Raw genomic sequence first — 14,447 nt, 5'->3', positions numbered from 1 at the left:
TGGTAAAGCCGGAAAGAAATCACCAAAAGTTAGGCTTTGCAAAAACTCACGCACCATAATATCTTCTGGCCAGACATCTGGATTCATTAAAACATCAAAATCCTCGGTGTTCGTTTCAATTTTGAAAGACACGAATCTTAAACTGGACAAATCACGGTCTTTTTTCACTAATTTGTGGACATTCATTCGGTTTTGGTCATTGATCGTCGTATTTTCCTTAATTAGCTCAATAATTTGTTCACTTGTCACTTCTGGCCGGAATCTTGACACCCAAACGGCCTTTTCAAATTTTGGCTTCGAATCACGATTCTTTGGTGCCACTGTTAATGCACATGGACCCAATTTTGTTCCAGTTTTCACTGACGGCAAATTTGGTTTTTGCACCGGTACATTATCACTTCGTTTTCGTTTGGCCGATTTTTGTATCGCAGTATTATTACGAAGAGCATTGGCAAAAGATGGTTTCGGTGTTGACGGTGATTGAATATCAATTAAATTCACTTTATTCGATGCATTTGGTGTAGGACCATTACGGGTTAAAAGTGGCGGCCGGTTGGCTTTACCCATTAGCACGTCGGTTGCTTTGTAAATATCAGCCGATTTTTTCACTATATTTTGTGTGTCATCGTGAATGTCGGTAGTTTTGCATTTTACTTCCATAATCATGGATTTTATTTCGGCCAATTCGGTGATAACGGATGTAATTTCAACATTTTCGGTCGATTGACGCGATTTGGACGACGAACGACTGTTTTTCGGAACTTTCAATGTTTTTTTCAACTCGGTCTTTGACAGTTCGTTCTCACAACAAACAAATGCACACGACGGTAAAAATGCGAAAATTGAGCCGCCATTTGACAATGATACTTTTACAATTTCGTTGTTGTCGATGCTTTCATGATTTACAAGACCAAAACATTTCATGAAACACAATTTTCCGCATTTTATACACTTGATTTTCGGTCCCGCTGGGCAATCGTCATTACTACATTGATGTTGTGGTGTCATTTTGACACACTACAACAACAAAATACACTACGAAAAAATATGCAGAGTCACTTTCTCTAAATCAATAAAAATCTTAACTAAATTCACTGTACTCGATTTTCTATAGATGCACAGCACTTTAATGTTCAATTTAATCAATTTTGTAATAAAAAATATTCAGTTTTTACAAGAATAATTAATAAAAAACATAGACGGTGTATCAAACAAAACAACATATGTGAACTGTCAACTGTCTACTGATCCTAAAATTCAATTAAGTTTGAGAGTGTCAGTGAACATTTGCCAACATTTTGATAATATATATATGTATATGTGTGTGTGTATGAATGTAGAACATGCGTTCACTGTGTGTCATCAAAAGTAGTTAGCCATAGTATCATGTAATCTTGCCGGATGGCAAGTCAAATCAATTCCAAGAAATTACTAGCAAATTATTTGAAATGACTTTTGAAGTAGCCGTAGTTACAACTTATTGCAGTCCAAATTAAGCGAAACATGAGTATACATCAAAAACAATAGTCATAATCATGCCACTTCAAAATTAATTATCACCACTTAAAGGCACTGTTCACTTAATTTCGACATTTTCAAATAATACATATATATTTGGGACGCGGTATCGATGCGAAACTCAACTAAGATCAACATAAATCGAATCTTTCTATTTCCATAGCTTAGTTTATGATAATTTCTAGAAAAAGGTTAGAAATTATCAAAGTAAATTTATCCCCCAGATTTGGAGTGTAACCGATATTTTGTATAGGGTTTGCATGAACATAAGTTGCGTGATCTGCTCATCAGTTGGGTACGTGACAGTCAAAAGTGGTCGAAAATACCTTACGAACTGCAATTATGTCCCATAAGAGACCCTATAAAATGCAAAACTGTAGTACGGCTAGCGCCACTACGGACGACTACGGTTCTAGTCAGCTGTTTCATCGTGGCGGTAGTTGTGTGAAAGTTTGAGCATTCGGTACATTCAACCAAATTAAAAGCTTTAATTTATGAAGTAATCGATAAACTAACATATCCGCTTCAAATTAAATGTAATTGATATTGAGATAAAATTCATCAACGGGAAACCTCGTGAAATAAATGAGATTTTATGCTCTTACGCCTTCAATGACCGCAATAATGAGAAATAGATTACACGAGTAATTTTAAATCCGACCCAAACGGATTTTGGTACCGTCAATGTGGATGAAAACAAAAACGGCGTGCACAAACTAACAATGTGGTTAGAGTATTGAATATTTTGTGAATGTACCCTTTTCGAACTCCAAAAATTCAATCTCTCTGCATAGATGATATTAATGATTGATAAAGTACAATAAGCTCATTGATTGAGCCCATATTTCGAATATATGTTTGTGGAAACATTATTACGGCTCTTCAAAAGGCCATAAAGAAATCCCCAATCTAAAATCCGGTCAGTATATTTGGTTGATAAATATGTTTACAATGGTTACCATGAACTCTCTGACCATTCCACATACGGAATATATCATATATATATATTTTATGTAATAATGCCATTGTGGGTACTTACTTTACCACGATCCAAGCTTTTCAAAAGATCCAAATCAGTCGTATCCGATATGCCACCATGAACTTTTTAATGAAAACAATAAAGACAATTTATGCTTAATGAAAAATCAATATCAACGCCAAAAAAGGATGAAAACTAACCTACAAATACCCGATTATTGACGATTGTACCCAATGGAAGCCATCGATAAATTTCCTCAATTAGTTTTAATAATCGTTCGGCGTTATGCTGTATTTTAACACATCAGAATAAGAACAAAAATAAGAAAATTTCAAGAAAAATGAGCAAACAAATAAATCTATTTGGCTAATATTTGCATTCTTATTTTCTAGAACATAGCAACACGCATACTCAGTTTCTTTTTCTTTACTATTGAAAATGTGCAAATGAACGAGAGACTTTTTCAAAGAATAATAATAATTATGGGAAAATAAAACAGTGAACACTTTTTGCAAAGAAAAACAAAGAGTGGTGGAAACATATGCAAAAAATGAGCGTCTTCAGTATTTGAGAACATAGTATGATACCGACGAAAAGTGCAAGCCATTCTTAGTTCTTATAGTCGAATATAAGAGAGACCGAAAAAGAGTTACACGCATATAAAACAAACTAAAAATTTCTAGTTACATAATATAATAGAGAAAATGAAAGAGAGCAGATAATAATTTTGTACGAAAATAAAAGTTTTTTTTTTATAAATGGAAGTACGTGCAACATTCGAAACTGGGTACTTAACGTCCGATTCGGGCAAAAATGTGTTGTAACCAAGTAAAATTCGATTGCGTGAATGTATTTTTGTGTGTGTGTGTGTGTGCATGTATAATGATGACTTTAGCTCTTCATGACTATTCTGTCGTTTGATGTTCGCTATCGCTTAATTTTTATGGGAAAATAAACATAACCTCTAGAAATGTTAACGAAGCGTGTATTCAAAGAAAAGAAGAAATAGTAGCGAATAAATGTAGAAAAGGAGTGTACATAAAAAGAACTACTTCCAACAACATGGAAAAGCACGAAGAACTGGCAAAAATGGGTTTGTTTTTTTCTTCTTCTTCTTTTTATTTTTGCATTGCGGAAGAAAGAAATAAACAAATGCCACACGTCATAAACATATTTTTGTTTCAGAAAGACTACAGGTAAAGTTACAAGTAAATATAAAACATTTGATTTCATGCAACAACCTTTCAGTTATGTCACAGCATATACAGCACAGCAAAATGAATAAAAACACAATTCCAACGTTCTTCTCATCTATTCGACGAATGCATGGTGAAAAAAAATATGTCTGGAATGTCTGAATGTCTATAGATCTTTATTCAAGCATGACGAGCTGAAATGAATGTGGTGTAGATGTGAAATAAAAAAATGGCAAAATAAAACATGAAATTCACAGATAGAATACACACTCAAACAGCAACAACATATATAAAATCAAAGATTACATGTGGTGAGCATTTTTATAGCGAGCAAAAAGCGTTGAGTAAAAGAAATGAAAAGAAAAAAGAACATTTAAGATTTTTTTAAAATGCAAACCTTGTACTTTTGGTGAACTTCCCGAATAAAACCATACCTGGTTTTATAGTGTTGTATTGACCAAACATATTTTCAATTGTTTGATTAGTTTTTTTTTTTTTTTTTTTGATAATTTCGAAGATAATGTGTCGAGTTTTTTTTTGTATTTTCAGTTGAAGCAAGAAGGGAATTGAAAAAGAAAACAGATAGTTTATGATGAAAAACAAAAATGGAATAGATATAGAATAATTATTACGATGGCATTGGAAAGAAAATGCTTTATTAGATATATAATTTCCTTCAGTCAAAGTTTTAAAGCACTCGTTTAATAGTTTTTGTTCATTTACGATGAATTCGCGTTCATTTGTTTGTTTGTTTCGGAAAACAGGGTGATATTGGGGTTGGAAAATACATTTTGTACATAGATATTTTACCTTGCATTCATGACGGTATCTTCATGGTTGCCACGATTCAAATAGACGCCACCGGGGAATACTAAAAGGCAGGATAGCAGTAACAGTAATACTTCTAAGCTTTTTTTGCCACGATCCACAAAATCACCATTAAAAACGTACGGATTTTCAGGTGATGGTAAACCATTCTATAGTATGAAATACGACAGGAAAAAACGGTATTAAATTCAAATTGAAAAGATGTTGTGACAAAAAAAAACGGGATACAAAAAATCTAGAAGATAATCTAAAAAAATGTGTACATCTTGTTTCCATTTTTACATTTAAGTGATTGCACTATGTTGTATGAAATGATTGTATTTTTTTACAATCGTAGGAAAAAACGGTTCTCTCATGGAGATAGAATTAAATTCTTAAGCAATAGTTAACAGTGTGGTAAATTGGTTGTCATGCCAAGCAAGTACGCATACACATTACACAAGAGAAATAGAGAGATATTCGAATAGAATTTTTTTCTCATACCATTTGGTTCAATTACACAAACAAAGATCATACAACGATACGAAGTTGCATTTGTGTGATAGAAAAAAAAAGCGACGAGATTAAGACTTCACTTCTTTGCAATGCAAGCAAAATGCTACAGACATTATATTAAGATTATTTTAGTCAGATGAATCTGCTCAGGGGGTTGACGTCAGGCGCTGGAACGGAGTGAAAACAATAGAAGTGATTGCAGTCTTTATAACCATAACAATTATTTGAGCTGAATCAACTGCATAAAAATATCTCAATATAATGTTTGAGTTGCTATTTTCACTAAAAGCAAATAACTTGGAAATTTTAGAAGACATCGGATACATCGGATCAATGTCTGACACACACAAATGCTTGAATATTCAATATGCACGAACTGTGTGATGCACGAAATTTTTCAAATAACGTCGTTCATGTTAAAAATTAGTTGTAAATGTGCGTGCACACTGAAACTACAATCTACTACCACTTTGAGAAATGCAACTGTTTAACATGAAATGGCACAATTTAGAAATTTTCTTTTTTTTAAACATAAAATTCAATTGTTACACACATAGATTTGTAGTCAAATTGAATATTGTGATCAGAGTTTTATTCAGCGCTGCTGCCATCTGGAGCATAAAAATATATGCTGGGAATGGGACATTTCGATTGTGTGACAACAACAATTTCTATCTTCAAACAGTGACTTCAAGTATAGAATTCTCGCTGCAGGCACACCTTGAAGAACCAAACTAGGAACCAAAGACTTGTGGTTTTGGTGAATGCAATGAACGCACTAGCAAAGTGAAACTAAAGCGATACCAAATATTTCATCAAAATTGCACGCCCATTAAGTTCTTCATTTCATGTATTCCAGATTCAATCGAATTTTGATACTATTTGTCTTTCGTTCACAAACTTTGGACATTTAGACAATGCACACTTAATTAAGATCAGAAATTCAGCAAAAAAATGTGCAGCTTGACATTTATTCAACAAATTACCATGATTGTACATTGTAGTTTGTATGTTTGCCATTTGAGAAAAAGAACGTTTTATAAGAATTTTCGTTTGTGAAAGAATAAGCGCATTTTAGCTGTTAAACAAATCCAATAATGTTGTCGGATGATAGTTATTCGTTTCCCATGAAAAATAGATCACCAGACATTTATTACAAATATTTTTCTATACTCTTGACTTTCGATTACTTCATTCAGTCGCTTGGCATCCGTGAATATTAATCTCTAAGCTACAGTACTGTTGTTTCCTTGAAGACAAAGTTTCTATAAAACAATAGAATAATGAATAGTTAACTATGTAAACTTTCCATCACAACATCCAATCAACTAGATCTACACACCTACGATGGTTTTGTAACATACTTCCAAATTTTCCACATTATTCAAAAACATGAGTGTTTTACTCGATTCGAAAAGCACACAAGCACTTGAAGTGCTTATAAAACTAACATTTAAAAAAAAACATCAAGAAAAATAGTTTTGTTCCGTTTCGGAAGAAGAATAATGAGAGGGAAAAGAAAATGTCGCATTTCTCAAATGTTTCGTCGATGAGTTTGTAAATTAAAGGTAGAAAGTTGGTTTGAAAATTTATAAAGCAAAACGAAAATGTTCATATGTTCAAATGTTCATTCTCTTCAAAACTTCATGATTAGTTGGGAGTCATTTATATATGAACATTGGTTCGATGTTATTCGTTCCACTGTAACCGATTGACTTTAAAGTTTAAAACGGTTTTCGATTCACGGTCTTATGATCTCACGGTTGAAGTTTTTTTGTTGATCCGGGTCTATTACATTATATGCGTGCCTTTTATATGTATAAATCAAACGATTGGTGGTATTCCCGTTGATGTCTTGATGCTATTAAAATCAAAAGAAGAAGAAAAAACAAACGTCTTGTCATTGGTGCCTAGTATCGTTTGAATGTGTCGGTTTTGGTTTTGAACATCGAACTGACATGAGAAACCCATGTTGAGTCATCATCAATTCTGATCTATATCCTGGGGACATAAACAAATATGCATAAAAGCACACAATCCATGTGCAGTTCCTAGTGATTTTCATGGAGATAATTCCATCCATGCTTAAGTGAGCTCATAGCGATCGTTGTCCCATTTAGCGCAACATACAATCTAATATTGACATAAAAACATTTCTGTTAATGGTGTGTTTGTTTGTATCCATGTACAAGTCGAAGCATCAATGTTTTACTGTAATAACAACATACCAATTTAACACCAAATACGTTTTACGAATTAATTCGGGTCAATAATTCATCGGGACACAGTAACTTGTAACAAAAAAAAAAATTAACAACATGAATGTTCGACAAAAGCAGATAGTTTACGAATTCAATTTGCCATACACTGGTGTTGGTGTCTGCTACAATTAAAACTTTATTGAACTTAGAACGAAAGAAGGAAAGAAAATGAGCGGTATCATTAAAACGGTTCAGATTTCTTTTTTGCAGCGTGTTGCTGCTTGACAGGAATTTTAGTAACATTTACAGGTTGTGAATGGCTATGACGTGGGAGTCAAGATTCAGTCCAGTTGAGCGCTTTAGTAATGAGTTTTGAAGTATTATTTAATGGCAATAAGAATCATAGCTCATTTGTTACACATTTTATATTTGTATGAAAAATGAAAAATGAAGATTTTTTACAAAATTAATTATTATGCAAGTTCAACTAATATGAAGTTTTCAAAAGTGGTTTTGTCAAAGAATATCAATCATGGATGGTTGGAAGGTTGACGAAAATAAAAAATGACGGAAAGTGTAAGCAAGAGGGAAGTATACATTTCAATTTTAGTTAAGTTAACTTGAAAACAAGTGAATTCTGCACTGTGTGCATAAATATTATTATTCGTAAATGAATACGTCGTCTATTTTACATACAAAATTAAGTATAGATTGTTATATATTTGTCGCATTAGTGCGAACTAGTTGTCAATCCATGTATTGATGGTACACAAATATTTATTGTGTACCGTAGAGTATCTATAACATAATATATATGTCACTCTAGAGAACGATACGATAGATTCCACAAGGAATTGATGTAGGCCGCAATAGTTGCCTTTCAATGTCAAAATTCAATATAAATTGGCCATGAATGACGGAAGCGCCCTCAAATCAAATGAACAATTCGATTTATTTGAATAACTCACGTTGGAACTAATCGAGTTTTTTTCTCAATTTTTACTTACTGATTGCCTTGATAAAATGCAACGGAAACAAAGTGAAAGACAAACAAATCGAAAAATTGTGATTTAAAGTCAAAAGGGCTAGTTACAAAGAGAATTTTCGCCATAAATGCTGTAAGACAAAGAAATTTTTTTTAAAGTCAAATGTTGTTTCTGCTGAACGATGAAAGTTTTTTTGTTTTTTTCTTCTTCAAAAAATATTGCGTAGTTCGTGTTTTCGATGATTCATTTCATTATAAACTTTCGTATGGCGCATTCGATGATATAAAACAAAAGCGATATGCTATAGCTAACCAATGAATTTATGTAGATTGTAGAGTAAACGATTTATTGAGAGGAAAAGAGATTTTCATCCATGTAAATATCCAACACATCCTATTATGGACATAAAATGGTTTTACAAAATGAAATGAATGCTATTGGTTGCAAAATCAGAAAATCAAAAGACGAACGATTTCAATTCTCTCGACATCTATTCTAGAATGTTTGCCTACGTAATGCTTTTATTAAGTCGGTTGATGTTTGAGTTTATAAGATACGGATACTGCATATATATTCTTTTTTTATAAATTTATCATTTATAGTAGCAGCAAAGCATGTCAATAGTCAAAGATAGATAAATGGTTAGTCAAATTCAGTTCAATGTCAAATTTGAAAAAAATCGTTCATACCACTAAAATGTACAAATTATGCATTTTGATGTATATACCAGTTTGATACCTCAATCAGACGGTTCTCTTGGCGAGTTTTTGAGCAGTTGACTGTATTAGGAGAAATTCATAGTGGAATTTTGAGATCTCCAAACATAGAAAGTTTGTTCAAATTCAGCAACCGAAAAAATGTACGCTCCATGTGTGTATGTATGTATATGGATTGATATGTTTCGCTTTCATTGTGTTGAGAAGCTTAAGATGAGCTTAAATTCAATCAATCGGAAGCAGACGAAAGAAATTATTTTAAATTCTCGGAAATACATATTCGGAATAAAGTATTATTATTGTTATGATCGAAAGGCAATTATTTTAGTTGCTGCTTATTTCGTTTGGGTTTCTTTTTACCATTTTTTGTACTCTGAAGTGGCAATCGTAATCTAGGGATCGGTGCTAAATTAATAGCATTTTATTTTCTCATCAATTGTTCGAATGATGTATTCGTAATCTGATTTTGTTGAAAATATTTATTCGGCCATTTTCCACTTTGATGATAGATTCGAAATTTATCGAATAAAATTCGATTTCGGTGACGATTCGCATGTCATTACTGAACAACATAAAGTGTTTGTCATTTATGCGAGTCATATAAATGGATATGAAATTAAATTGACGATTCGCATTGTGCAACAAAGTATTTTATAATCGGACAAAATCATGTGGAATCACTCAATTCCAAATGGCTTACGAAATCGGTAAGTTTATGTGTTGATTTCTTATTATAACGAATTAAGTTAATTTTATATGTTGAAAAAAATGCACATTGGGGTAACCCCAAAAATAGCTTAACGTTTGGTTAGTTAATGAATACTCGTCCATGTCAATGTCTGTTATTGAATCTTTTACATTTGATAGCATCGGTGGGCAACAGTATCGCCAAATCTGTCAGAATTTTTTTCAAAGCGACATCACGGCTTTAGCAAACTAACGCAATAATAAACAGGAGTACACTGACTCTGATTATATGTATTCGTATGTATTGCAAATTCTGCACTGAGTTGACAGTCGTAGCTGCTTGAGCAAATTTTACAATACACACATAGAGAGAAAAACATTAAGATTTACTACTACATGTTCGAGAAACGTCCAAACAAAAACACTGAGTACCATACAAAGCGCGACGATGACCAGTGACCGGTTCGTGCATATTTCTATGCTTGCCTAAATACGCTAGGTAGCATAGATATGCCAAGCATAGCCGCAAACGCAACCGACGCATCGCCGTTCACTTTATATGAACAATGCACATGTTCGTTTATGCAGACGACCGTGCGCATACAATAATGCTCGAATCGAATGGCGACGGGTGCGTTGCGGTTTGCGTCTCCGCTATGCTTAGCATAGCTATCAGGCATAGAAATATGCGCGAACCGGTCACTGACGATGACAAGCAACGTTGACAGTAGCGCCATGGTGCGGTTTCCAGCGAAACCAAAAAATGGCACAAATTTCGATCGCCTGAATCAAAAATGGTACAAATTTGTGCGACCCAACATAAACAGTGACAGCCATAATGAAGTTGCTGCGTTGCCCAGCTGTCATTGTCGTCGTGCTTTGGTACCGTATAATCGGAGTCAGTGTGATCCTGTGTATTATTAGTGCGTTAGTTCGCTAGAGCCGTGTCATTTAGATGATGTCGCTTTGAAAAACCTCCTAACATCAAATACACAGGCTTAAATGCAATATTGTTTTTCACCGGATACCATGGTATTTTGATGCAACATTTCTGTTCATCTCGTAGAATTTGGAGTTGTTAAAAATACATTGGTTAAGGAATATTGACAACTTTGTAATGTGAAATGGTATAAAAATCTAAAAACCCAGTAAGAATCACCTGAAATTTCGCGAAAAGAAAAATTATTGCCTTATTTATTATATAAATTTTATATAAAATCGAGAGTATTATTAAACTGGTACCCTTTTTGAGGTCAAAAAGAAAATTTGAGGCCAAAATGGAATTGAATTTGTTTCATACTGTAGTGTTGTACACTGTTCGATGTACAAATTGTTCAGCTTCACCGGACATAACTATCTTGAGCCGGAATGCATTACAACTGACCTGAAAACCCAAGTTCTGAATATTTACCTTATTTAAACTATGTTACTAACCATTTTACTTCCTTTTAAGATAAAATTTAAGTATTGCACATGAAAATTGCATTCATGGAAAACATTTCAAAGAATTTTAAAATAATAACGTTTCCATGGCTATTTTAGCTATTTTTTGCATGCCAACCATTGTTGGTTTATATTTATATACATACACTACCGTCAGTAAGTTTGGATACACTATGCATTTTTTCAAATAAATTGAACGTTTTTAGCGAATTATTTAATATATCAATGATGTAGTTCTAATCTAAAATAGCTATACAGTATACCTATCATATCTAGTACTCCTGTCTGTTTGCAAATTACAAATTAATTGTGCTGTCTATGAAGAAATATCCACTTCTATTTCATCTATCTCAATTTGAATAGAAAATCGGCATTCAAAATTCAAGTGGATAAAATATACTATGCTCTTGAAATGTCCAATTGTGCACCAAAAATTGTCAATTTGCATGAAACACGGCGTATTGAAACTTTTTGGAGGCAGTGTATACATGTATGAATGTGTATCTGGCGGAAATTTAACTCATAATAATCCGATCATCAGAATTTTAAAAGAAGATTAAAAATTGCGCTCCACATCGTAAATGCTATAGTTGCAAAAAAAATACCGACTACCATCTTACTCCATGGCATTCAAACCATTCAAACTACACCAAAGGTTGGAAATCTAACAACTGAGTACATTTGATATGTAGATGTTTTATTCGTTTCCTTTTCTTTTTGTGTGTGTGCGTAGGTTGTTTCCGTTTTGTGTTCCATTCGAAGCACCATTTCAACCGTTTTCAATTTTTTTCACCTATATACATAAAAAAACATTCTCGCCTATCGTATTTGGTACATATTACAGTTTAGCCTTACCTTATGAAATACCACCAATAAATCATCAAGTTTTCCATGTAAATCACCACAAATGGTAACTTGCTTCGATATGGCAGTGGACGCTTGATTCAAATTAGGTAAACGTTTCAGTCGTATTGTTGCTTCCTTCAATATACCAGCCACGTATTTTGCATGCAAACGATTATACTGTACGATGTTCATGTAAATGTATATAGGTGAATCGACAACGCAACGCCGGCAATAAACAGGTGATGTGTATACGTTTGATTTTGTTTGAATCGTTTCAGACCCCGCGCACCAACCATCAATTCACCAGCACATAATTTAGTGTGCACGATTTTCATGGATACAACCATTGGCCAGATGAAAACGAAGCCATTACACAGTGACATTATTCATAGAAATAAAAGCGAGAAAAAAAGTTTTTTTAAAGATTTTTTTACAAATTGGTTTTTTAGTCTACTCTTGGTCAATGTTACATAAAATTCCAACCGGGAAAAGTCGTGAAGCCATTAATTTGGCTTATCATGACTTGATGGCTAAGTTGAATTTTAAGTGTGATTGCCAAGTTTTGATATATGTTTTGAATAATTTAAAGAATTTCGAACATCAGCGGAAGAAAACGCGCCCATTTTCATAGGTATCAATTAAAACTGAAACTGTTCAGCATTTAAGTGCAAAATTCTATTGAAACATTCGACGCGACCATACCTTTTTCTTTCGGAATAGTTCAATTAATGTGTCAATGTCTTTTTTCTGTAATGGAAATACTAAATGTGGTCCACGATATGCTCGTTCGGGTCCGGAAATACCTTCATCAGCTAAATCATCAGATTCATCGCTAAATTTTGAATCTAATGCGTCTACGGTAGGATAAAGAAAATTACAAAAATTGTCTCGTTAGCACGAAAGAAATCAATGATATTTATGACATTTTGGCTGTTATTTCCAATATAAGAAAATGGTCTGATTTATTTTCAACCAATATTCAAACTAAACTGACAACCCGTTCGATAACAGTGGTTGACACTTTAGTTTGAGTACGGAATTGCCTAGGTGGCGTCTTTATTTTTGGTTGAATATTATAACATTGCAAGCATATAGCGATTCCAAACATTGGTTATTTCGCAGTCTAAAGTTTAGATCAAATTTGTACCAAAAAAAATGCTTGATAAAACAACGAATTACAACAATAGAAATGTAGCTTATAAATAATCAATAAAACTCGCAAAAAACATTTTTTTAGAAAAGTGGACAGAAAGTATTGTAAAATTGTGTTGTAAGAACATTGTTCATGCTTATTAGTCTTCTCTTTTGTTTGCATTTGATTTATCATGGTGTTTTTTTTTTGTCAAGGAAAGTGGTAGCAATTTAAGAGCCCAGATTAAATGTGAGAAAAAGAAAAACACATCTATTCTCATAAATCAAGAAGATCAACACACACAAACAATCACATTCACGACACCAAAAAATCTATATTATGCTATACAAAAAGAAAAAAGAAATGGCATAGATATAGTAGAACTAATCCAATAACATACCATTTGATGATGCCCTCGATATATTTGATGATCCTGATGGTTTGTTTGCTGTGTCAGGAATATGTGTTAATAATGCATTGAAAAAGTTGTATAACTGTTCCATCGTTGATGATGATGACAACGTCGACAATGATGATGTGATGATTAACACCCCAAATTGCCCCAGAGTCAAAGAAAATGGTCAAATTTGCAAAAGAAAAATAAACAAAGAAAAACAATTCCGAATTGATGAAATTTGTTCATTAAATACAGACATCGAAAATAAATTGATAGAAAAAAATGTAATTTAAAAGCTGTTGCTATTTGTTGAAGTGTTCATTATTATTTAATGAACAAAAATGTAAAATATTTTCTAAATTTTTCAATTATCGCACAATGTTAAATTTAAGTGAAATAAAATTGAATTAGGTGTGACACTCGTTCCCCTTTATTCGCTTCAATGTTGTTGATACAATAGTTTTCAATACAAGCATTGACACAATTTTCATGTTAACTAGATTTAGAATGAAATCATCGACCCATTGTTGTGTACAAGACATTTTAATATATTCAAACAAAATAAACATGGAAAATGTGTCTCTGTATACTATGGATGTTCAAAATGTACGACCTGAATACCAGATATTAGATTTTTCATAATACAATATCTTATCGGATAATTGATGGAAGTCGGGTGACACAGTAAGAAAAAGGCGATTATTAGAGTCAAACGATTAAATAGTTACACACAAAAAAAGCAACATTGACAATATCTATGAAATTGATATTTAAACCGTAAGCTAAAACTTATGAAGTCTTTGTTAATATAGATGTCCTATTAACACAGAAATATTAACATATCTTATTACTAAATACGAAAAATCCTTTATTAACTATTAACAACCAATCATACTACGCATATTAACATGAGTAGTAGTATTAGGATCGATGTTAATAGCGAGTAGTAGTATGTTTATTATCTATTAAGATGCCGAAGTTAATACGCGCCATTTGCAATTTTTCGTAAACAAACAATATTTT

The 14,447-nt window shown here is 32.8% G+C and overlaps 1 protein-coding gene across 1 annotated transcript in view; it reads right to left on the bottom strand.

Moving 5' to 3' along the window:
- Positions 1-14,447, bottom strand: part of LOC116352326 (serine/threonine-protein phosphatase rdgC) — a 36,827-nt gene that overhangs the window by 12,972 nt on the left and 9,408 nt on the right. Inside the window, exons 4-10 of the mRNA XM_031784835.1 lie at positions 13,428-13,521; positions 12,598-12,749; positions 11,905-12,072; positions 4,504-4,670; positions 4,091-4,127; positions 2,698-2,785; positions 2,558-2,619 (exon numbers count right to left, since the gene is read on the bottom strand). Of these exons, the coding sequence (XP_031640695.1) occupies positions 2,558-2,619; positions 2,698-2,785; positions 4,091-4,127; positions 4,504-4,670; positions 11,905-12,072; positions 12,598-12,749; positions 13,428-13,521 (768 nt within the window). The remainder of the gene's footprint in view (positions 1-2,557; positions 2,620-2,697; positions 2,786-4,090; positions 4,128-4,503; positions 4,671-11,904; positions 12,073-12,597; positions 12,750-13,427; positions 13,522-14,447) is intronic.

This window comes from Contarinia nasturtii, unplaced genomic scaffold (genome assembly GCF_009176525.2).
Source record: "Contarinia nasturtii isolate CC-2019 unplaced genomic scaffold, AAFC_CNas_1.1 Cnas_scaffold_187, whole genome shotgun sequence".
Taxonomy (NCBI): Eukaryota; Metazoa; Arthropoda; class Insecta; order Diptera; family Cecidomyiidae; genus Contarinia; species Contarinia nasturtii.
The sequence above is the reverse complement of the archived record's forward strand: the minus strand, read 5'-3'. Positions and strand labels throughout refer to the sequence as shown.